The sequence below is a fragment of the Catharus ustulatus genome, chromosome 21, assembly GCF_009819885.2.
Source record: "Catharus ustulatus isolate bCatUst1 chromosome 21, bCatUst1.pri.v2, whole genome shotgun sequence".
NCBI classification, from domain to species: Eukaryota; Metazoa; Chordata; class Aves; order Passeriformes; family Turdidae; genus Catharus; species Catharus ustulatus.
The window spans coordinates 2,611,985-2,636,892 of NC_046241.1; the positions used below are offsets into that span (position 1 = coordinate 2,611,985).

The 24,908-nt window shown below is 54.0% G+C and overlaps 1 protein-coding gene across 1 annotated transcript in view; it reads right to left on the reverse strand.

Annotated features, from left to right (window-relative positions):
- Nucleotides 1–24,908, reverse strand: part of WHRN (whirlin) — a 46,445-nt gene that overhangs the window by 2,566 nt on the left and 18,971 nt on the right. The window contains exons 3-10 of the mRNA XM_033077751.1: nucleotides 19,487–19,612; nucleotides 10,607–10,809; nucleotides 10,318–10,354; nucleotides 8,694–8,906; nucleotides 7,980–8,186; nucleotides 6,307–6,339; nucleotides 2,391–2,462; nucleotides 1,479–2,061 (exon numbers count right to left, since the gene is read on the reverse strand). Coding sequence (XP_032933642.1) covers nucleotides 1,479–2,061; nucleotides 2,391–2,462; nucleotides 6,307–6,339; nucleotides 7,980–8,186; nucleotides 8,694–8,906; nucleotides 10,318–10,354; nucleotides 10,607–10,809; nucleotides 19,487–19,612 — 1,474 coding nt within the window. The remainder of the gene's footprint in view (nucleotides 1–1,478; nucleotides 2,062–2,390; nucleotides 2,463–6,306; nucleotides 6,340–7,979; nucleotides 8,187–8,693; nucleotides 8,907–10,317; nucleotides 10,355–10,606; nucleotides 10,810–19,486; nucleotides 19,613–24,908) is intronic.

The following is a 24,908-nucleotide window of genomic DNA, read 5'->3' on the forward strand; positions in this document are numbered from 1 at the left end:
GGCTCTCCACCACTGCTCTGGGCAGCCTCTCCCAATGCCTGACCACTCTTTCAGTGAAGATATTATCGCAATATCCAACCTGAAGCTCTCCTGGCACAGTTTGAGGACATTTCCTCTTGTCCTGTGCCTGTTTCCTGGGAGAAGGGATTGAGCCCAACCTCCCTGCACCCTCCTGTCAGAAGAGCAGAGCTGTGCACAGGCAGCGTCAAGAGACAAGTGGCCTCAGACTCGGTCTGGAATCCAACCCAGATCCCAAACTGGGGTGGAGGGAGAGTGATGCATTCAGGGATCCTGCTAGAAGCCAGTTTATGTAGCCCGGGCTTCTCAGGAGGGTCAGGGAGGAGACAGGGACGAAGCCAAGTGAGGAGGTGCTGCCATGTAGGAGCTCTCTGCCCTTTGGGGATGAAGCCCAGGTGCAGCTGGAGGCTGGGAATGTCAGCAGCAGCAGCAGCAGCAGCAGCAGCAGCAGCGGCGGTGCTGGAGGTGCTGCCCCCACTCGCATTAACCTGCGGGACGCGCCGCCTGCAGTGACGGCACCGCGCCACACGAGGGCGACATTGCCACTCGCGTCCGTCCCGAGCGCGGGGCCGGGAACGCTCCGGGACCCCCGGGATTGCCCTGGACCCCCGGGATTGCCTTGGATCTCCGGGATTTCCCTGGATCCCTCTGGACCCCTGGGATCCCCTTGATGCCCTCTCCATCTCCAAGAGACCCCCTCTTAATCCCCTTTTCTGTCCATCTCCGAGGGATGCCGGGATTCCGCTGGGACCCCTCTTCCCTCTCCATCTCCAAGAGATCCCCCTGGATTCCCCTCCTCTCTCAATCTCTGAGATTCCCCCTGGGCTTTCCTCTCCATCTCCGGGACCCCCTGAGACCCCACACACTGCTTCCTCACCTCCACTTCTTTTCTCTTAAGCTGAGTGTGAGCACAGTTAGAATTTTTTTTTTCTCCCCCAAAATACACAGTTAATGGGAAAAGAGCAGAATTATTTCTGGTCCTTGAGATCACAAATGACCTGGGTTGGAAAGGTCTTCAAGCTCATCTCCTCCCACTCCTGCCATGGAGGCACCTTCCACAGAGTGAGTCCCATTCAGCCTGGCCTTGGGCACTGCCAGGGATCCAGGGGCAGCCACAGCTGCTCTGGGCACCCTGTGCCAGCCCTGCCCACCCTGCCAGGGAACGATTCCTGCCCAATAGCCCATCTAATCCTGGAAAAGCCATTCCCTGTGTGCTGCACCTCCATCCCTTGTCCCCAGTCCCTCTCCAGCTCTCCTGGAGCCCCTGGAAGGCGCTCTGAGCTCTCCCTGGAGTCTCTCCAGGTGAGCACCCCCAGCTCCCTCAGTCTCCACAGGAGAGATGCTCCAACCTTTGGATCATGAGATCCACGACAAACCCCAAAACCTTGCGTGTCCTGTCCCATTCATCTCTCCCGAACGCCCCAGGGATGTTTTTTTCCAGCTGCTGAGGTGACACCCACCTCTGGCCTGGGGCAGGGGCCTCACTTCGTTGACGTCGGGCTCGCTGTTGGGCTGGTGCACCTCCACCATGATGAAATGCTGGTTGGCCACGGCCTGGGGGCTGCCCTTGTCCGGGGGAGGGGGCGCGGGGTGCGCGGGCGGGGGAGGAGGGCTGGGGGACGGGGGGCTCTGCACCCCCTCGGGGTTTGGGCTCTTCAGCCTGGTGGGGGACTGCACCCTGGGGAAGGGCCCGATGGGGGCCTGGCTCAGCAGGGCCAGCGGGGCGTCGGGCGGCCTGCGGGAGCCGTGCGGGGACGGGGAGATGGTGGCGTAGATGGCGCTGGGGGCGGAATCCTCGGTGGACGTGGAGGCCGTGGAGGTGACGCTGAGCGTGTCCTTCTCGGGGGGGTTGCCGGGGGGAGAGGGGTTTCGGGGGGCAACGAAGAAAAGGCCGGACTGGGAGGACTCGGAGGAGGGGCGCTTGGGCTTGTCCTGCCCTGGGAGGCGGTGCTGGGCAGAGGAGGGGTCCAGGCTCTGGGGGGCTGATGGAGGAGGAGGAGGCTTGAAGTTGGGTGGTTCCTCTGGGAAGGAGGAGAGGTCATCCTGCCAAAGCAAGCACAGTTGGTAGGACACCAGGGCCAGCTCAGTGCATCTTCATTCCTCGCACTGGCATGGCTGAAGGAGCTGGTTGCTACAGAAACACCTTCCTGACCTTCTGACAATGGGACCGTGACTCACAAGTGAGCACAGCTGCACAGCAACCCACCCAACCTTTGGTGTGCACACGGCTGCTCCTCTCCAGCCAGCCAGGATCCCTCTCCTGAGCCCATCTCCTGAGCTGGGTTCAGTGTCTCCCCTGGGGGTTGATATGGCAGAGCTGGGGCACAGCCCAGCAGCCCCAGTTTGCCCCCTGCTCCCACCCAGCTCCTTACCAGGGACACATCTGGCAGGGTGTTGATGCTGCTCTGGTGGCAGTCCCCAGCTCCCTCCATCTCTGACGTGTTCTGAGGGGCACAGAAGGAAGAGAGAACAGCATGGCACAGCAGCAGGAGCGACTGGCACAGCAGCAGGAGTGACCAGCACAGGGCCAGTGTGATGGGGACAGGCAGAGGGATGCTCCAAACCCCTCCCCATGCAGGTCCAGCCTCACCCAAAGGTGCCCTGGAGACCCCCAGCTTTGTTGGGATAGGCTCTCCCAAGCTAAGGAATGTTCTCAGAGCATGCTGTGGACCTGATACGTGTGGGTGAGTTCCTCTAGGCCCAAACCAGCGGCTCCTGCTGAATTTGGAAGGAGGGAAGGAACCAACCCTGCAGGTTCAGTCCCTGGATTTTTTTTTCCCAGAGGAAGGACAATAGAAATTTAAAACTCTTCTCCCCTGCAACTCAGAGCAGTGGGTCTCAGATACAAAGTGAAGATGCTTTATGAGTCAAAAAATGTCATCAGGAAATGCCACACCACACTCTGGAGGATATCACAGCTCCAGAAACCCAGAAGGGATTTCCTGTGGAAATCTGTCAGTAGGGATGGGCCCAGGGAGAGGCCAGGGATGCAGCCAAGCAGAGCAAAGCTGGCCAAGGCAGGGCTGGCAGAGTGGGGGGCACAGCAGAGCTGGGGAAGGGTTTGAAACCCTGGCCCTGCTGAGGGAATCCTCTGCCAGGGGGAACCATCCCCAGCTCCCCTGGTGCCCCTGCCAGGGCACACCCAGCCGCAGGAACCCTTCTGCTCTGGAGGGGCTGCTGCTGCTCAGGAAGGCTGAACTGGGCTCTTGTGACGCCCGCAGGGCTGTTTGGATGGGGCAGGCACCGTTTGTGTTTAAGTGCCTGTTATTTATTGCAGGGTAAACAGCTGATTAGCTCAAACGCTGGTGCATCTGCATCTCCCCCAGCTGCTGGAGGCTGCTGCTGTGAGATGTTCGTGTCCCAAAATAGACACGGGAGGCAATTAAGACCATTAGAGGAGCAGCAAAAACATCGATGCAAAGTGCTTTTATCCCTGTGGCTGCTGAAGGAGCCCTGGAGAATGAGAACACAAAGAAACAGCTTGTTCAGGGAGTGACAGGTAAAGGCCTCGCTTGGGAAAGCTCATCCTCAATTATTGCAACTTAAGGGCAGATGGCTTTTCAAAGAGAATCACAGAAGGATTTGGGTAGAACTTTGAAGATATCTAATTCCAACCCTCTGCCATGGGCAGGGACACCTTCCACTATTCCCAGGTTGCTCCAAGACCCATCCAGCCTGGCCTGGGACACTTCTGCCACAGCTGCTCTGGGGAACATGACTGCAGCAGCCAAACTGTCCCAGCTGTGTAGCTACTAAAATGGCAATAATCTGCCTGATGCCCCCTAAAACCTGCCAGGGCCATTTCCCCCAGCCCTGTGCCCACCCAGGCCATGTCCCAGCTCTGGCCTCGCAGCAGGGACTAGTCTGTGCTGAGCTGTGGCTCCTCTGCAGAGCCTGGCTGGGCACAGCAGCTGTCCCTGTGTCCCTGTGCCACTGCCAGCTCTGTCCCCCCAGCCAGGGACACTGCTCCTCCTCCTCAGGGCACCTCTGGCTGCTGCAGTGTCTGAGCAGGAGCTTTTCCTTTCCCCAGGCTGGTTTCTCTGGGGGCAACAGCAATTAAACAGTGATTGCTCTAGGCCATAAAACACAACGACTTTTAAGCACATTTGCTTCCAGGAATTGGCTATTTCAAGGCTGTGCCTTCCTGGATTTCCCTTGAAAGACTCATGGAAGCCACTGCCCTGAAAAATGAGTCTCTATTGAGAAGGCTGCTCCCTCCTGCTCCTCTACCTCATCTGTTTTTCAGTTCCTCATAGAAACCAGGGCCAGGTGAGGCCCCTCCTCAGGGCAGCTGGGAAACATTTGTCCTTCTTATCCTAAAGAGAGTCCCCAGCAGGAGTGATGGAGCTGCAGAGCATCTTTCAGACAGGAAGACAGTTTTCATTTGCAGATTAAAGGGTGGAGAAACTGCCACCTCCCCAGGGAACACAGCCCAACCTTTAATTAACCTCTCAGCTCCAAATCAGTCCCCTAGTTTCCAGTTACTGCTAACGAGAGCTTCACTGAGCTACTCAGCCTGAGTCCTGTGGGGTTTCAATTCTGAACAACTGCATCAGCCTGGGAATAAACCTGGCTTCCCTCCTCTCTTCCCTTCCATCTCCCACTCTGGAATGCAGCCACAGGGATGGAGGAGCCACAAGCCTCTGCTCCAGAGCTGAGGGGCTCTAAGCATGTATAATGACCTGCACACAGTGCTTTCACTCTGTCCTTATCCTCATCCCCTGAGAGGATCATTCCCAGCACGTGGGATATCCCAGGGAGCTGGGAGCAAGCCAGCACCTCTGCAAACAGCCCTGGGAGGAGAAGGCACCTCTGGATGGCAGCAGCTTTGCTAGGAGGTGGTAGAGAGGAAAAACAAAACCCACAGGGATATCAATTCCTTCATCCCAACACTGAGGGCTGGGCAGGAGGTAGGGACAAAGGGAATGCCAGAAAAATCAGGAGTTTCCACTGCTCTGGTTATTGCAGTCTGCAGCTGATCTCTACCCTGCAGGACTCACCTGCAGTCCCAGGATTTCCAGGAGGTGCTGGTGACACTCAGACAGTGGCTGAGCACCCATGGCTGGCACCATCAAACACAGCATTGTGTCATTCCCAAGCATCCTTCACACATTCCTTCATGGAATCACTTATCCATGGCAGGCCCTGCCCAGCCTCACCCTGCTTGTTTTTGGTGGCAGTTCCCTCACCAAGCTGTGGGACAGGTTTGGTGTCACAGTGTTTGGTCACAAAGCCAAAAAGATCTGTGTCCCACAGTCTGGGGTGCCTGGGATAACTCCATCTGGGAATGCTGCAGCATCCTCTGCTGGATAAGAGCCATTCCCACAGGGATGCAGCTCTTGGGGAGAGTCCTCTGTCCCAGCTCTCAGCACCACCCTTTGCTCTCACCCTGTGAGCTCCTCCTGGCCAAGGAGCAGGGAATGAGCTCCACACCCTCAGCCTGCTCCCAGCCCCTCCACAGCCTGGCTGAGGATTCCTCACACACAGTGCAGGTGCACTGACCCCTAAACTGCAGCACACCCAAGGCCCACGAGGAAAATTCTCCCTCATGCTAAGGGTGTGTGCTGGGGTGTGAGCAGCCTGCTGAGAGAGCTGGGGCTGGCAAGAGGAGTTTCTGCAGAGACCTTGATGTGGCATTTCACTGTTGGAGAGGTCTGTACAAAAGATGGGGACAGATTTTTTAACAGGGTTTGTGATAACACGAAGGGGAATGGTTTTAAACTAAAAGAGGGTCAGTTTAAATTAGATAGAAGGAGTTTTATAAAAAGAGTGGGCAGGGCTGGCACAGGGTACCCAGAGAAGCTGTGGCTGCCCCTGGATCCCTGGGAACATCCAAGGCTAGGTTGGATAGGGCTCTGAGCACCTTGAAGATGTCCCTGCTCACTGCAGGGCAGTTAAATCAGATGGGCTTTAAAGGTCCCTCCAACCCAAACCATTCTGTGTTCTGTGATTTTCTACTGGTGTTTATCCAGGGTGCCCACACAGCCACCCAGCACAGCAGCAGGCAGGGCAGGGAGGGCACTGTGGGGTCTGCCAGGCTCCAACTCTGCTGGTCTCTCCAAAACCCCACCCCCGAGGTGTCCGTGGCACTCAGGCACCCGCTGGGTGTGGCTCAAGCTGAGCCTGGTGTGCACTGCAGCTCCAGGGGTGGAGCAGGAGCTGTTCTCTGCAGACACAGGGACAGAGGTGGGTGACACGAGGTGGCCGTGCCTGTGCAGGAGCTGCAGCACCCCCGGGCAGCCCATCCCTCCCTGCCCACACACACCCACCCAGCCAGGGCAGCCCTACCTCCATCAGGTCTATGAGCCACAGGAGCCGCTCCTGGGATGTGCCAGGGGGAGAGCAGAGGAAAACAAGCACAAAAGTGAAAATGTAACGTCAGGGAAGGTGCAGAACAAACGAGTGAGCTGAGAAATCCCAGCACAGCGCTGCCCTCATCCCCAAACCCACCCTGCAGAATGCACACCCAGCTGCATGCAGGGCTGGCTGGGAAGCTGCAGTGAGCCCCCCCTGCGAGGGGTGCTGGGGAGGGGACAGCAGCAGGGGCTGGGGGCAGAGGGAACACTTTGGGACCCTGCCCCACATCTCTCCTCTATCCAAGCACCCATCCACCTTGGTGCTGTTTGCTTGGCAGCTGTTCCAGCACGAGTGGGCACAAGCATTTCCAATGGCAGCAGTGCCAGCAGCAGGCAGAGCTGGGAGCAGGGTGTGTTCTCACACCCATGGAGGGAGGTGCCACACAGCCAGGGGGCCCTGCAGTGGCACCAGGGGACACCTGCTCCCAAAGGAAGCTTTTAAAGCAGTGCTGCCCACTCCCTTCTCCGTGCCACAGCAGTGTCCCTCCCTGAGCTCTGGGCTGGTGTGCCAGGTGGGGCTGGGCCACTGCTCACACACTGGTCCAGGCAGCCCCGTTTGGCACGTGTTGTGGAGCAGGAGGCACACCTGGAGCACGTGGCACAGCCCCAGGCATGGGCACAGCATGAGAGCAGGGTGTGAGCTCAGCACACCATCCTGGCACACCTGTGCCAGACCTCAGAAAAAAACTCCCAGCAGCTCCTTGGAGAGCAGACCAAAACTCACTTTGTTTCTGCAGATCCATAAAGGATCGCACTGAAATCCCTCCTGAGCTGAGCAGGTGGGAACTTGTGGATTTGACAGGACACAAGCACAGCTCTGATGCTCTGACACTCTCTGAGGTCTCTCACAAGCAGGCAGAGCCCCAGGAAAGCCCCCTCCCCTGTCCCCCAGGCGCTGTGCTGGGTGCACCCTCCACAGCCCCATCCACCACCGCGGGCTGCTTTCCTGGCTGAGGAACCAGCACAGAGCCCATTGTTCCTCCTGCTTTCTATGAAGGGTTTAATTTCCAAGGTTACTAATGCATTTATGATGAAAGGCATTTTATGGCGAGGAAATTAATTTGGGGGCTGTGTGCCTGCACAGTCTGAGGTGATTACAGTAACTTAATTAGACGGTGCGTGTGACAGGGCCTGGCAGAGACGTGGGAGTGCTGCTGCTGCTCAGTGCTGCAGAGTGGGCTGGGAGAGGGATGCAGTGCCTGGTCACTGTGGCTCCCACTGGGATGGGCAGCATGCTTAGGGAGTGCTTTAAGAGCTGGGGAGCAGCAGCAGGCACGGCAGGGCAGTGGGGCATTGCTGGGATTGCTGTGTGGATGCAGCTCCAGTGGATTTCTGGAAGCAAGGCAGGCTCTGTCCCTCACTGGGATGAAGGGACATGCAGCCCTGGAGCAGGGGACAGCAGCACCTCAGTGTCAGGGGCACTGATACTCATGGCATCACCTACAAATCACCCAGACTGCACAGAAACAACAGCTTTGGGGGATCCATGGGGGAGGCTAGGGCTCCCTGTGGGGTGAAATGACTGCACAGCACTGCAGGAAAGCAGTTTGTGCAGCAGTGCCAGGAGGAGGGGCTGAAGGAAGGGGTCAGGCAGGAGGGACACACCCGGGCCGAGCTGACGGTGGTGGCAGTGAAGTGGCTGCTGGAGGACGAGACGGTGTCGCTGTAGGACATCATGGAGTAGGAGTCGGTGCTGGGCCCCGCGGGCTGCCGGGCCTTCATGGACTCGATCTCCCTCTTCAGCACCAGGTTGTCAAAGCGGTCCAGGTCTTGTGGGGAGATCACCCCCCTCACCTCGGAGAGCAGCGAGAACTGGCCAGGCACACACAGCCAGAGACAGGTTGGAGCACAATCACAGTCCTGGAAAGCTGGAGACCTCCCTCCCACCATGGCCAGCAGATGTACCACAGGTGATGGAGGAGGTCTGGTCCTGAATGTTACCAGGAGCTCCTCTGCCACTGAACACCAGCCTGCACCCCCCAGAATGGCCCTGGCACAGCTGTGGCTGCCCCTGGATCCCTGGCAGTGCCCAAGGCCAGGTTGGACATTGGGGCTGGAGCAGCCTGGGACAGCGGGAGGGGTCCCTGCCATGGCAGAGAGTGGAATGAGGTGACTTTTAAGGTCCCTTCCAACCCAAACCAGGGTGGAATTCTGTGCTGGTCCCATGATAAGGTGGGTTTGGCTCCCATAGCCTCCCCCTTTTCCCTGAGATCACCTTGGAGGCACTGGGCCACACTGTGACAATGCCCACACCGTGGCAGTGACTCTGCTCAGCCCACCAGCCCCAGGAAGCCATCCCTGCCCTGGTGAGGGCCTCACCTTGGCGTGTGTGTTGAGCAGCTCGAAGAGGGCCATGACCAGAGCATCCACAGAGATGTTGCCCTCCTTGTACTCGTCCAGGTAGTAGCCCATGGTGGCGCGCTCCTGCTCGTTGAGCAGGTGCCGTGCCTGCTCCTCCAGCATCACCCGGGTCTGGTTCACCATGGTGCTCAGGGTCACCTGCGAGCCTGCCAGCCCCCGGTAGAACACGGGCTGCAGGGGACAGGGGACAGGCTTGGGGCATTGGGAAGGAGGGCAGTGCCCTGCTGAGACAGCCAGGCTGGACCAGGGAGTGCCCCTGCTCTGGGCTCTGCCCACCAGCCCTGTCTGCTGTGAGCGAGAGGAGCTGGAATCAGACTGGAAGGAGGATTTGGGGAATGACAGGAGGAAGGCACCCCCAGGAATTCACCAGGCTTTCAGTGTCACCACTTGTTTGGGTAACTCCAGAGCCATGATCAGAGGAGCTGAGCTCTGCTCTCTGTGACAGGGACAGGACCCAGGGAGTGGCTGGATCTGTGTCAGGGTCAGGTGGAGCTCAGGGAAAGGCTCTTCCCTTCCCCCAGAGGGTGCTGGCACTGCCCAGGCTCCCCAGGGAATGGGCACGGCCCCGAGGCTGCCAGAGCTCCAGGAGCGTTTGGACAGCGCTGCCAGGGATGGACAGGCTGGGATTGTTGGGGGGCTGGGCAGGGACAGGATGATCCTCTCAGACCCTTCCAGCTCAGGGTATTCTCTGATACTCTGATTCTCTGAGTTCATGCAGCACAAGTTGAGTTTCCCATCCCTTTTCAGCAAGTGGAGATCCTGTCCCTCAGCCAGGCAGTGATTTAATCCCAGGCTTTGTTCCTCCCTGGCAGAACTGGGGCCACAGGAGAGATGCCAGCTCCCCTTCCTGTGGAAAATGCACATTTGCCCCCACTGCCAGCTTGAAGCAGACCCCAGTGAGGAAAGAGCCACTGGCAACCAAAGGAGCCCCAGGGAGAGACAAGCCTGGCTGCAGATGAAAGACGTTTTCCCTTTGAGAGGGATTTCTGAGGGGAGGTCCCTAGTGTTTCCTCCCAGGCAGAGTTGGCACAGGGACACAGAGCCAGACAAGACCCTGACTATCCCAGAGACAGAGAGGAGTTGAGGCTGGGGAACATGTTTTGCCAGCAAAGAGCACAAAGCTGTTATCAGTGAGAGCCACCTGTGAAACCTCCCTACTTCATTTCCATTTAAAAGCAATGTGCTTTGCAAGGAGCTGTGGGCAGAAGACACTGGCACAGAGCTGCAGGGGTGAGTCCCTGTGCCTGGTGAGGGACACATCTCTGGGACACATCCCTGCAGCTGTCAGGGCCCAGAGACAGCCACCATGAGGAAGGAATCATGGTCACCTCTGCAGGGTGGAGGGGGTCCATGGGTGGTCATTGCCCCTCGGCCATTAAGGCTGGAGGGCACCAGATGTGCTTAGGAGTGGCACAGGAGAGGGGACACCACTGTGTCACTCTGTAGAACACAGCTGCCAACATGGCCCATTAAAATCCCAAAGCAGCATCCCTGCTATAACTAGGAGCACAGGTCCCTCCCTCCCACGGAAAATAAAACCCAGCAGCAGTGATACTTTCACAAGGCATCAGGAATGTCTTACCCTGGCTGCCACGTCCATGGCATGGTCACCCACTGCCCTGCGAGGAGGGAGAAGGTCAGTTAGCACTGAGAGCTGTCTCTTGGTGCTGGCACAGCACCTGGCACCTTCCCTCCTCTCTGGAGAGCCAAAACCTTCTGCAGGGGAGAAGGGGAAGGGACAGCACACCATTGTGCACACCTGCTCACCCCACAGCCCAGAGATGCGTGAGCCAGACCCCGGAACGGGGACCTGCATGGACAGAACGGGGCTCTGGGCTGACACACCCCCCAAAAGCTGGCTGGGCACGTACCCTGCTGAGCTGAGCAGGGTCTCCCCGAGCTGGGAGCTGCTGATCCAGCGGGTCTCATCCACGGTGGTGCGGGCGTGGGGCAGGCGCCCGATGTCCTTCACCGTCATGATGAGGTGGCGCGAGGACTTGAGCAGCTTCACGGCCTCATCGTGGGGGATGCTCAGGAAGCTGCGCCCGTTCACCTCCAGGATCTGATCACCCACCTGTGGGATCAGCATGGACTGAGCCTGGAGCTTTCCAGGGAGGTGCTGCCCAGGCTAACCCCGCTCCAGATGAGGGACACAGCCATTGGAGGGACCAGGGAAAATGCTCAGGCTGGCACCAGGGAGGACCTGTGGAGCCTGGAGGGGGCTGTTCAGGATCAGACTGGTCTGCCCAGCCTCCTCCATCAACCAGACCAACCCCAAAAGACATCAAGGCCTCCAGCCCCAGCCCTGCTGCTGCCATGGGACACAGGAACCATCTGTGGAAGCCCCAAACCTCAGATCTCTGCATGCAGCAGGGAGGGTCTGACCACAGCCTCCAAATCCCTGCAAACTGCAGCATCTGGCACAGCTGCATTCCATCCCTCCTCTCCTGTTCCTCCCCAGCTGCTCCTAAGAGATTTCATTTTGTGGCCAAGGCCTTGGCTGGAACCAGGAGCTTTCCTGACAGCCTGGCCCTGTTTGAGACACAGCACCCACCCAGTGTTTCACCCTTCCTTCATCCCAGCTCCTCTTCCTCTGTGCTCCCAGGGCATCCAGGGCTGTTCCCCTAACTCCAGTATCACAATTCACCCTGTTCCTGATGAACCACATTTTTGAAACTGCCTTTTCTTAGCTTAATCATGGCCTAGCTCAGCTCTACCAAAGCACAGAATGGATTTTCTTCTCTGCCTGGCCATCAAGGAGACACAGGGAGAGAAAAGTTCCAGAGAAGTGAAACAAAAATGATCAGTGGCAGGTGAAGGTGCCTGTGAAAGGACAGATGGAAGAGATTAGGCTGTTAAATTTAGAGAGGAGATGGTGTGGGGGGGCTGGATGGAGCTGTACAAAATAATGCTGGCAATAATGAGAAGCCAGAGAAGGGCTCCTGCCTGCCCTTCCCTCTGCTCAAAGGACAGAGAGGCTCAGGGAGGCTGGAAGGATGCTCAGACTGGTGCTGAGGGGAAAAAGGGCCTGCAGCAAGATGGAATCATGTGGGTTGGAAAAGATCATTGAGTCCAGATGCAGCAGAGCTCAGCTCCCTGTTCAGCTCCATCCAGGGACCCTGAGTGGATTTGCCTCATTCCTCATCATAAAGTTCAATGGTTTGTGTTGGAAATGACCTAAAATATCCCAGAAGTGTGAAGGGAGGGGTCCCAGAGGAAGGCAAATGACACAAATGACCACATTCCCAACCATGGGGCTCCACAAATATCTCAGGTTCCCTTTGAGCTGTCAGCTTTAAATCCACTGTCAGAAAATTGCTGCCTACCAATGTAACAGGGGAGGGGAATTATGCCAGAGCCTGAAGTGCCAAGAGAAACACCTGCTCAGGTGCACCAATATCATCTCCCAGGTGTTTCTGATCCATCAGACAGTCCCCTGCTGCTCAGACAAGGAACACAGAGTCCACTGCAGCCCCAAAACAGTAAAAATCCAAATTTGATTAGGCAGTTTTATTGTAATTATGAATCTGTAATGGTTTTCCATACCAGGGATTAAATTTTCATGATTTTTTGGTTCAGAACAGTTACAGAGGTATAATAATCTTCCTTTCACTTCTCCTTTAAGAGTGAACCAAGAGGTATGCTCTCATAACATCAGGGAAACCAGAGTGGCTCTGGATTTTTTGCTAACTAACATAGATAATAATTATATTTTCCCCCCCAAAGTCAAGGTCAAGTGGGAAAGTAAAAAAAACTGCAGAGATGCAAAAGAAGCATCTACTAAAACAAAAGCTGGCCCTGAGAAATGATTTGCTGTATTCACAGCTGCAAACTAGCACAGAATAAAAGAAGTAATAATAAGACATAAAAAAAAAGTTATAATAAAACGCAGGAAAATTATTGCCCTGGATATTTCAGGAACTACTTTTCAGTTGTTCTCAGCTAATGGTGGGTGGATATCCAGGATGTGCTGAATGCTTGAACACCTCTGAAAATGAGGATTACTCTCACTTCCTAGGGAAAACTGCAGCCTGAAATGCAGGGGCTGAACACAACACACAGAAGGTGACAGACCATGACAAGAAGAGAGCTGGGAAATAACACCTGGATGACAGCCCTGGCTCCTTCTCCTTCTGGAGACAGTGGGCAAGGGGAGGTAAAATCAAGAGAAACTTAATGGGCTTCAGACAAGGGTTCTGAGCACCTAAAATCTCTTTAAAATAATGAGAATTGGCTCTGGAAGAAATTCAATCGCACAGATGGAAAAATAGGCAAGAGATTTTAAATGTGAGGTAGAGTTAAATGACAGCAAACAGAGCTGGGAACATGCCAAGGGATGCCAAGTGGGCTGGCACTGGCACCAGTCCTGTTTGATGCCACCAAAGTGCCAGCAGAGAGGCTAAATGACATTGGAGATACCACTAAAGTAGAAGGAGCCTCTCCCCAGCATAAATAATTATTACCAAAAGCCCTTAAGAAATTAAAGCTATGGGCAGGAAAATGTATGGATCAATTTGGAAGTGACCAAATTAAGGCTCACAGTAAATAAGGGAGTGCTCAGCTTCTGCAGGAGGGACAGGGGGCAGGGCAGATGATCCATGTCCAGCAGAGCCTGGAGGGATCCAGGCCAGATGTGGGAGCAGGACAGGGAATGAGGGGGGCATGGCTGGCTGAAAATGGGCCCTTGCCCCAAACACTGCAGCCCAAAGAGCAGGAACAGACACAGAGGGGGCAGGAAAGCCCAGGAGGGAAGGGGCTCTGTGGGGCTGGCAGTGGTTGTGGCACTGATGGGGGCAGGTTTTTGGTGGCCCCCCAGGAGAGGAGATTTCTGTCCACATCAAGGTGACACCATTGGAAGGACCAGGACAAACATCTTGGGTACCACAACCAGGAACCTCCTGAGTGACTTTCTCACTTTGCAGCTCATTCCCAAACTCTGAGGGAGCCACAAGACTTTTACCTAGCTTCTCTTTTCCAGAACATTTGTCTGTGTCCAGATCTCAAAGCAGCTTTCAAGGGATGGCTTTGGGGTGAGGGGCTCGAGGGCAGCCCCAGGGAGTTCACAGATGGCACCAAATTGTGTCCAGGGAAGGGAGCAGAGCTGGGAAAGGGGCTGGAGCCCCAGGAGAGGCTGAGGGAGCTGGGAAAGGAGAAAAGGAGGCTCAGGGGGAAATTCTGGCTCTGCACAACTCCCTGACAGGAGGGGACAGCCAGGGGGGATTTGGGATCTGCTCCAGGAACAGGGACAGGAGGAGAGGGAACGGCCTCAGGCTGGGCAGGGGAGGGCAGGGTGGGTATAAGGAAAATAAGGAAAATGTTGTCCACTACCCAGGGCAGTGGTGGTGTCCCCACCCCTGGAGGGATTTAAAAGCCATGTGGATGTGGCACTTGGGGACATGGTGGAGCAATGGTTGGACACAATGATCTTGGAGAGCTTCAGATTAAATTACTCTTTGTTCTACGACAGCCACTGCTGACGTCAAATCATTCAGCTCTCCCTGTTTACAGCCTCCCTTTCCCTCTCCTCTCATATCTGGATAAATATGGATGGTGGCAGCCCTTTTCACCCCAGCCCTCGTTCTGGGAACTCAATATTGAGTTGTTTGCTCAAAGCAAGCTCCCTGGAATCTGCTATTTCTGATGTAAAGGTCAAGGAGAGAAAACAAAAAACGGCTTAAGGAAGAAAAAGAACCCCAGTCCTGACAAAATGCAGCACCAGGAAAAATAAGCAGGGAAGCCATGAGGGCCAGCAGAGCCAGGATCAGCATCAGGAGCTCAGCTTGTGCTGGGCACCACTGGGAACGTCACAAAGGAGGCAGGAAGGACAGAAGCTGGAAGCAAACAAGGCTGAGTCACCTCCCTCCTCTGCAGCCCTCTGCTAACCCCCACTTCTTCACTCCCAGAACTTCCTCCGAGGCAGCAGATTTTAAAACATGCCCAAAGAACACATTGTCAGAAGTTTCATGAATGAATAAACATCAGAAGGCCAAGGCCAAGGCTATGAATATTTAGTTATTGACTGACTGCAGAGATCCAGCCTGGCTCCTGCTGGAATTCTGCCTGCTGAGGGAGCAGAACAGCAGCACCTGAACCAGCAGCAGCAGGGCTGGAGCTCCTCTGGACACTCATTTCAGGACTTTGGTTCCTGTTTCTGGAACTGGCAAAAGTTTCTGGGCCTCAGAGAAGCTTCCATGGTTTTGCCTGGCTTTCAGTTCCTTTTGTTTGCCCTTTGATCAAAATTTAAGGGAAGTGTAAAACATCAATTATTTATTTTAGTTGTTATTAAAAGAGTCCAAAATTCTGATTTGGTGCCATAGATACAAGGAGGTAAAAACAAAATGTCTGGCAAAATTTAATATTGGTTTGGGTTAAAATGGACCTCAAAATCATCCAGTGCCACCCCTGTCATGGCAGGGACCCCTCCCACTGTCCCAGGCTGCTCCAGCCCCAATGTCCAGCCTGGCCTTGGGCACTGCCAGGGATCCAGGGGCAGCCACAGCTGCTCTGGGCACCCTGTGCCAGCCCTGCTCACCCTGCCAGGGAACAATTCCTGCCTTGTCTCTCATCTGAACATCAGCTCAGAACCAGCTCAGTTCTGGTGACAAACTCAGTGAAAGCAGCAAACCCCACAGAAGGAGCCACAGGAACCTTCCCATCAACCCAGCCAGGCTGTGCTGAGCCCACATTGAGCACACCCACAACATTTCCATTTTAGAGAGCAACAAATTACCTGGCAATCACATTTATCCACCAGTTCTTGCTTCCTTGTGGCATCACATCCCTTCCACCAGCACCTGGAGCAGCAATCTACACCTGACCATGTTTAACAGCAGGGCATAAAAGGGCTTTTTTATCTCCAGACCTCCAGGCAGCACTGAATTTACAGCCTGTAGCATACACAAATCAGGGTGGGAAGCACCTGTGAGGATCTCAAATCACACCAAGCCTGGCACTGAGCACAGCACGAGCCTGCTGGACACACAAATCACTGCCTGGAGGGCAGAGCAGTGAGGGGGAGATCTCCAGAGTCAACAAGCACAGGCTCAGGTGTGCAAACAACAGTGGCAGGACTTGGGGGGACAGGGACAGGGAGCTGGCACTGCGCTGGGTGCTGAGTGTGGTCATTTCCTGGCATGGGATGAGGATGGAGGGACTCAGCCAGTTCTGCTGCTGGGACTGTCCCTGTGACATCTCTGCTGAGCTCACTGCCAGGGGGATGCAGAACAAAGGACAGCAGTGATTTTCCCTGTGCAGCAAAAGCAGGGATTTGGAGCAGCACAGAAAAAACAGAAAAAAACACCAAGGAAAACAATGCAGCTGTAAATGTGGTATTTGTACCACTTAATTAGTGGTTTGATTGTAGGTTCTTTTGTTTTTACTCAGGATTAAAAATACGAAGGAGATGAATTTTCTTGTGTTTGGGCTTGGTTGTTTATTAAATCTTATCTAAAGAACAGAGAGTTCTGGAACGCTTCTAGCTACCAGCTAAAAATGAGCAAAATGGAGCTGAATCAAGCTAGGTACAAGGTATTCTAAAGCTAAACAGTCCCATAGAGAATTAACATATATAGTATTTATATTTTTGACCCAATAACCAAACTCCTGTGACCTGCAGTGCATCACTGACTGTCCAACCAGAAATACTGCCTGAAATCATGAAGAAGAAGGAAAAAGACAGAAAGAAACAACATGCAAAATCTTCCATTTTGTCCCATACCTATTGCTACATTATAAAACCCTCAAATTTACCCTTTACCAAGTGAAATCACACACTTCTATTTAACTACACACCTGTGACTTTAACTCCATCACTCAATTTTGGAGCCTTCTCCAAGGCCTTGGGTCAAAAACAGTGTTCTCCAGAGGGTCAATGCCAGAAAATACAGAAAACTCAACCCCCCATGGTTCTGGGTTCTACCATGCAGCTTTTTCTTTCCTATCCTGTATTTAAACCTTCAGGCTCCTGGGTTTGGGGGCTGGATCCTGACCCTGGCACAGGGGACAAACATGCTGGTGTCAGCAATGTCACCCATGGCAGCTCCAGCCAGTCCCTCCCCTCCCAGCTCTACCAAGCACAAACAAATTGTCCTGTGCCTCCTCCTGTCCCTGCATTGAAATCCTGTGCCCCAGAGCTCTGCCCCTCTCGCTGATGAACCCACCAACATCCCTGGGACACAGCTGGGGACCCAGCCAGGGCTGTGGGCAGAGGTGCCAGGGCTGTGGGCAGAGGTGCCAGCCCAGAGGAACATCCTGCACTCTGGGGTGCTGCAGGGAGCTTCCAGCAGCATTTCTGAAAAGCACTCTGCCATCTCTAGGATGCTCCTGCTGCTCCCTGCCCCATGCCCCAGGGATCCCCTCATGGCCCAGGGTCCATTTTCCTGCTTAGGGCCTGAGGGAGATTTAAACTTGGATTGATCCAAACCTCCCAGTGCAGCATTTTTATTCTGTGGCACAAAGGGGAACAGCCTGCAGTGCCCAGGACAGCTCAGCAGTGGCTGCATTACCCCTAAAAGTCTCCTTGGCTACAAAGGGAACTCTGGTGACCTCAGTGCCATAGCACCTTGAGGGACAGGATCGTGTCCACCCCTAAACAGCCAAGGGCTGAATGATGGGGAAACACAGAATCCTTTAGGGTGGAAAAGACCTTTAGGATCAGTGAGCCCAAGAAATGGCTCACAGCACAAACAAAGAGGGGATGAGAGCAGATCACTCCTCATCCTCTGCAGCCCAGCACCAGCCCAGGGGATTGGGAGAACATTTCAGAGTTTAACATGCATCAGATCTCAGCTTAGGGATAGGAAAGAACTGACCCTCAGAGCCCAGGAGATTGCACTGGAACAAGCAGTGACTGGATGTCATTGCAGGGAACTGGGTCATTTAGAGGGAAAAACACACCAGAAAAGAAACTGTGACTGAAGTCAAATGATCCAGCTTGAGGAGCCTGAGTGTCAAACGTGCCCCATTCCTGCCTGGCACAGAGATACTTGCAATTGTTCCCTTTCCAACTTATTCCACTGGTGAACATACACAGTGTTAACCCCAAATGTCCCTTCCAGGATCAGCTGTGACCAGAGAAGGGAACACCCTGGGACCTGCAGGGAAGGCTGGAGCAGCTCAGAGGTGATGTGTGCACATGCTGGGGTCAGTGAGTGCACATCTCCCTTCACATGCTGGGGTCAGTGAGTGCACATCTCCCTTCACAAGAGCTCTGCAGCCAGCTCTGCCCAAGCCCAGAGCATCCCTCAGGACCCTGCTGGAGTGTGGATGAGCTGAGGTCCCTGAGCCAGCCTGCTGATGGATCAGCCCTGCTCTATTGATGCCCAGTGATTTTTATCTTTTTTTTTCTTTTCTATATGCTCTGTATTATTTGCACATATATTTAGAGCTCTGTAGCCTGTTGTTGCATTCCTACTTTGTCTTCCCAGTGCTTTTCCCTGCCCTGATAGGCAGAAAGACAAAACACATTCCTAGCCCCTATCCCATCTTGGTTCTCTTGGGGAACCAAGGCCAAAATCCAGCTCTTTGAGACACATTTTCATCAACAAAGTTCAGTTCCACCTGAGGGGGGAGGATTTAGAAGGTGCTTGAACAGGGGGGAATTGCATCCCACTTGTGTTCCTAATTGGTGATTGTTATCAATTATGCTAATTTGCTATAAAACAGTGTTAACCCCATGGAGGAGCTTTCATGGATATTTTCCATATTTTCCTGGAGGCCTCCAATAAAGACCAGCTTTTATCTCACCTCCTACACTAACAATATCTGAAAAGTGTGTTTCATTTATAGGTTCTGAATGCATCACTGTCCCAAGGGTGGCACTTTCAGCACACCCAGCTGAGAGCTGGCTCTGAAGCCCTGCCCTGCAGCCAGGCTGGGAGCCCTGGTGCCCAGCACAGCCTCCAGACCCTGTGGCTTTGGAGGAGAGCGGCAGGGACAGTGACAGGACCAGGATCTTTCATGGAAATCTCTGCCCTGCCAGCTCAGAGAGGGGGGATGCCTTGGAGTGGCTCCTAGAACAGAGGCTAGAGCAGATCCAGAGAATAAAGTGGGGATTTATTAAAGGCTTTCAGTAGCTACACCTTGGGCAGGCAAAGCCTTCCAGAGGCTACACCCCAGATGGATGATGGTCATGAGTTTTTCACACAATTATAAATGTGGTCCATTTGTGTATCAGGGGTTAATCCTCCAATTACAGCTGCAGGTAATGAACTCATTTACCCCCAGTTTGCTCCCCCACAATTCACTTTTGTTTATACTTTCCAAGGCCTGAGGCTGTAGGGTGTCCTTGCACCTCAGGCCCAGAGGAATTGTTTTGTCTGACCAAAATGTGGAGACATTTAACTAACACTTTATAAGGAGTTTAGAGTTACACACTAATGCAATACAGGATTTGAGTAAGATAAAATCTTAAGGCAGCAGGTGGGAGGGACTTTCTGCTGAGGAGACTGTGGGAGCTGACTTGTCTGGAGAAGAGAGGACTGAGAGGGGATCCCATCAATCCATATAAACAACTCCAAGGGGAGTCAGAGGATGGTGCCAGAGGCTTTTCAGTGACAGGATGAGGAGCAGTGGCCATAAACCAAAACACAACAAGTTCCACATCAACATGAGGAAGAAATTCTTACCCTGAGGGTGGCAGAGCCCTGAACAGCTGCCCAGGGAGGGTGTGGAGTGTCCCCCTCTGGGGACATCCCAAACCCACCTGGACAGGTTCCTGTGTCACCTCCCACCCTCTCTGGGATCACTCTCACCTTCAAGCCAGTGCTCTCTGCCTCGGAGCCCTTGTCCACACCCGTGATGTAGATGCCCAGGGAATATTCTGCCCCTCCTCGGATCATGAGGCCCAGGGATTTCCCTTCATTCAGGACCAGATTCACCTGCAGAGGAATAGCAAGAGACATTTCTGTGGTGTCCAAGTGCTGCTGGGCTGGACAGCAGTTCCTGTGGGATGGAGGAGGCACAGGGAGGAAAAGCTCTGGAGGCTGAGAGGCTCAGCTACAGGAGGGGCAGCACATGTGGCTGGATTTTCAGTCACAAATCAGCTGATCCACAGCAGTTTTCCAATCTCTCCTTTTGCAAGTGCATCCCTGGGGTAGAGACCGAGCTGAGAGCAGCCCCCAAAGCCCCCTGAGCACCAGCACTGGCTGTGAATTCCCCCTCTGGCATTCCTGCCTGTGCAAACAGAGCCACGATCCCACACTGGGCACGGATCAGCCCAGCTGCAGCCCTCTGCCCTTTGCTGGCTGTGCAGGGCCACTCCACAGGCCAGGACAGACCCCACAGGGGCTCCTCCTCCCAGCCATTATCTCCAACAACAACACCAGGACCAACTCTCCATAGATCCAGTATAGATTGCAGAAGACATTTCACATTCCCCACAACCTGCCAGGCAGCACCTGGCCAGATGTTCTCCCCACCAAATGCTGATTTGCAAACCCAGCTTCCACCTGCTTCATCCACCCTCTCCTCCTCACAGGGCTGACAGTGTTTGGACGTGCAGGTGGGGATTTGGAGTGCATGAGCAAGCCTGTGCTCAGCTCCCTCGAGGGCTCTCCATTTAAAATGGCCTTTGTTCACTCACTGCATGACACTTTCTAAATGAATAACTCCAGGGTGATTTTTTTGCTTTGCTCCCAAGTTTTGAGTCACTTCTGGAGAAAAGCAGACAGCAGGAATAAAAACAAATGAGAAAAGCCAAAATGTGTTTCACACTGATAGAAACAACCAGAAACAAGCTGTTTGTGAAGGGCTTTTATATTTAAACACCTTTGCTGCAGTCAAACCAAAATCTTGCACATTTACCTGGATGGAAAAATAATTCCCAGCTTCAAGTCTGTAATTAATCCATCTTTCTTGAGGACACGGCATCACAGAGGGAATTCAGGCCAATCTTTGAGTGGCTGGTATTGAAAACCCATTTTCTATCTTGGTGACAGAAACACAGAAATCAGCAGCACAACACAAATCCACCTAAGGCTCCAGATTTTAGATTCAGAGAAAGGGATGCAAAGCTGGAATGAGAACTGTAAGACATCAACTACCTGTACCAGCATCCTTCTGTGAAAAACCTGACGTTCTCTGGGTTTCCATGCCCTGCTTTAAAGGGCAGAAAGTGCTGGAAACAATTTTAGCATTGAAGGATTATGAAGGAATTACAGAGACCTTCACACTTCAGGCTGGAGAGACGAGCTGGGCACTGAAGCCACCCAAAGGAGCAGCTGCTGTCACATCCAAGGGCAGTTTGGTTTTCTCTTCACAGGGAACCTTGCTCTGGACCACAGAACACTTCACTGAGTGCTCCTGAGAATTAGGAAAACATTCAACTTTTCTGAAGTGCTGTTCCCTCCCAATCTGTCTGGTGGCATCTGCTGTAAGTTTTTCACCTCACCGTGGCTGTGCCTCTCAAAAATTCCCCAGCTTGGGAAAAACACAAGCAGGAGAAATGCTTGTCTAGAATAGAATAGACCAGAATAGGCTGGGAATGAGGAAATTCCCTCTGTAAGTCCCTGAATGACATTTATATGTGCTGGGGTTAGCACCAGGAGGGGTGGCTCTGCACGCAGACATTTCCATTTCCCTTTAACACTATCCTGGTAAGCTGAGAAGCTGCTCCCCCCACATGGGGAGAGCATCAGATGGAGTAAGAGATACCCCTGTCCCTGTGCTGCTGAGGTGCTGCCACGTGAGCTGCTCTGCTCACCCCTGCACCGGGCAAAGCTGCACTTCCAGAGGCAGGGAAACCACAGATACAGAAATCCTGGAGCCACAAAGGCCAGCAAAGCCACAGGAGCTGTGTGCAAAAACCTCAGCGCTCCTGGAAAACACATCACTGCTGGCAGCCCAGAAAGTTGGGTTGCTGAGGGTTTAATTGCATCTCTTCATCAGCTAATAGCTGAATTCAGGCTCCCTGAATGAACCCTGCAGCAGGAACTGCCGGGAACAGCGTGGCAGAGAAGGGAACAGCCAGGGAGCATCCAGCTCACGGACACAGCGCAGATTTCGGGAATGGCTGGGGAGGGAGGGAGGGAGAGCTGGAGGCACTCAGTGGGGAGGGGAGGTGATGCCTCTTTGGGACTGCCTAAAAAACAAACAATAAAATTAAGGGAATAAAAAGCAGTTCTATTTATTGAGGCCTTCAGGTACATTTAGGGCAGACAAAGCCCCCCAGGGGCTACACCCAAATGGACAATGGCTCACAGGATTTCACACTTTGATAAGTTTGGTCCATTTGCACATTGGGGGTGAATCTCCCAATCACAGCTGCAGGTAATGAAGTCATTGACCCCAAGTTTGCTCCCCAAACTCACTTTTGTTTCCATCTCTGGGGCCCTGAGGCAGTGAGGTGTCCTTGATTGCCAGCCCAGAGAGGAATTGTTGTGTGTGCCCAAAACGGGAGAGCAGCAGCTCACACTGTGTGTGGAGTTTAGAGTTACACACTAAAGAACTGCAGGGTTACAAATAGATGGAGAACATAAAAGCTGAAATCCTGAGAGATCTCAGGAGCAATGGGATAAGCTGATTGCCAGGATGAAGCAAAGGCTGAGCTAAGGGTTTGGGGATCACAGAGGACAATTTGCTCTCTGCTTCCCGAGGGTCTGTGTCTGCAGTGATGGGCACAGCACAGGGATGGTGACAGAGGGTGGCCCTGCTGTGCTGGCTGTCCCAGCACTGCATTGTCACAATCCTGCCAGCCTGGCCCCACACATGGCTCTGGGGTGACACTGAAGCACAAGGAAGCTAAACCTGTGATCAGGCTGATGTTGCCAGTGGTTGCCAGTGGTTGCCAGAGGTTCCCAGAGGTTCCCAGAGGTTCCCAGGGGTGATCCAGGCCCCTCTGGGAACACACCCTCAGCACAGCATTCCCTGGGCCATTCCCTTCTGCTTGGGCTCTTGCACTCAGGCTGGCACACGAGTGATCAACACTCCAGTGCCAAAGCTTGGCCCAAAGAGGGCATTTTGGTTCCATTTCCACTTTATGCTTCTCTCTCCCCCCTGGCCGAAGCTCCCTCAGTGTGAGAAGCTGTGAGACCCCTCAGGGAGAGCTGGGATTGAGGGATCCTAAATTCAGACTGTCCTGACACCACCCTAAACCAGGCAGCAAACAAGGGCAGCTCTTCTGTGGGGGAAACTGAGGACACCACAGATAATAGAAGGGTTTGGGTTGGAAAGGACCCTAAAGCCCATCCAGTGCCACCCCTGCCATGGCAGGGACCCCTGCCACTGTCCCAGGCTGCTCCAGCCCCAATGTCCAGCCTGGCCTTGGGCACTGCCAGGGATCCAGGGGCAGCCACAGCTGCTCTGGGCACCCTGTGCCAGCCCTGCCCACCCTGCCAGGGAGCAATTCCTGCCCAATATCCCATCTAATCCTGGAAAAGCCATTCCCTGTGTGCTGTCCCTCCATCCCTTGTCCCCAGTCCCTGTCCAGCTCTCCTGGAGCCCCTTTAGGTCCTGGAGGCACAGTAACATCCAGGCAAGGTCACCCCCACACCTTGCCAGGCATTCCCCAGCACTGGCACTGCCCAGTGCCACCTCCTTCCCTGAGCCATTCCCAGGCTGTGCCCAGCCCCAGGCGACTCCTTCGTGCATCACAGAAACATTTGGAAGTCCAAGGTCACAGTTTTAATTTGTGTTTTAACAATGAAACATCTGCCATCTCCTGTAGCAGGAAATGAAGGGAAGAATGCCATCATCAATGAGGCACTTGCTGATTCCTGCACAGGATTTCTGCTCTCTGGGTTTATGGAATTACCTGTTGACAGATTCAATTTTGCCATTAGAAAAAGGCTTTTCAGAAGGAATTAGCCTGCCCCAGTATGGCTCAGCACACAGCTGTGTGGCTGAGGAGCTTTCAGCCATGCTGGCAGCTATTTCCAGGCCATTACTGCTGCCACACAACACAAACAGCACCGGGGGAGGCTGGCAGGGCTCATCCTGCTCCTGCCTCCCAAGGAAACCCCACAGCTTGTGTCTAGACATCCTCACACAGCCAGGGAGGGCAGGCAGAGTTGCTCCCAGCCCTTCTCTGAGTTCTGGCAGCAGCTGGGGGTGCCAGGGCCACCAGAGCTGTCCCAGTGTCACCCCCTGGGCTGCCACCCCACACCCAGCACTGGGCACAAGGAGCAGCTCCCAGGGCTGAGAGGGGACACCAGGGCACAGGGGCAGTGACCAAACCAAGCCTTGTGCCCATCCCAAGCCTCAGTCCCAGTCCCCCATGGGGCAGGGCTTGGCTCACACACCCATTGCCACTTTTGGCTGCTTTTCCTATTTAAAGTGCCTGAAACAACCAAGAGGTGGAACTGCCGCCCCTCAGGGTGGGCTGGGCTGTGACACAAAGGGCATTTTTAGGTGAGTCTGCTGGGACAGAGCTACAAATGCCCGAGGCAGAAGGATGACTCCTGGCCACATTGAAAGCCAGGCTGGATGTGGCTCAGGGTAACCTGATGTGGCTGAAGATGCCCTGCTCACTGCAGGGGGTTGGATTAGATGGGATTTAAATGTCCTTTCCAACCCACACCAGCCCATGCCCCATCCCCAGCACACTGGTGGCACGCACCAGTGGCTCACATCCCATATTCCAGTCCCACAGGGAACTGAGCCAGCCCCCCACGAGCCTGGATTTCCTTAAAGCTGTAAACAAAATCAGAGCCCAGCAAGGTCAGAGCAAGCAAACAGTGAGAGACGTGGGGAGCTGGATCATCCACACTGCAAATGTCATTACAAACTAATAGCAAGAAATCCTTCCTTCCCTCTCCTGCATCTCTTATCCTTCATGCTCAAGTAGTCACCAGCAGTGTCTCAAACATTCAAGCCACGCAATATTAGCACAGATATTTTATTTTTTTTTAATAATAATTACTGCTACTTTTGGCTCCAGAATTGCCTGAAGCCGAGGAGATGTTCACAGTCTATTATGTTTTCTTTCTTCTGCTGCACCAGGAATAAGCAGCTCCCCTGGCAATAAGCACATTAAGGCACCAATTCAGCTGATGGAATGGTGCTTCTCAGAGAACTCACAGCCCAGCACTGCCAGAGTGCTTTGCACACTTCATCTTCCTCCCAGCTCAGCAGCACCTCCGAGTTTTCGCTGTCTGAGGCTTTCCAAAGTGCTTTTAATGAAATAAGCTGTCAATCCCAGAAGTCCATCAATGACAATTCACGGCACAAATGGCTCTT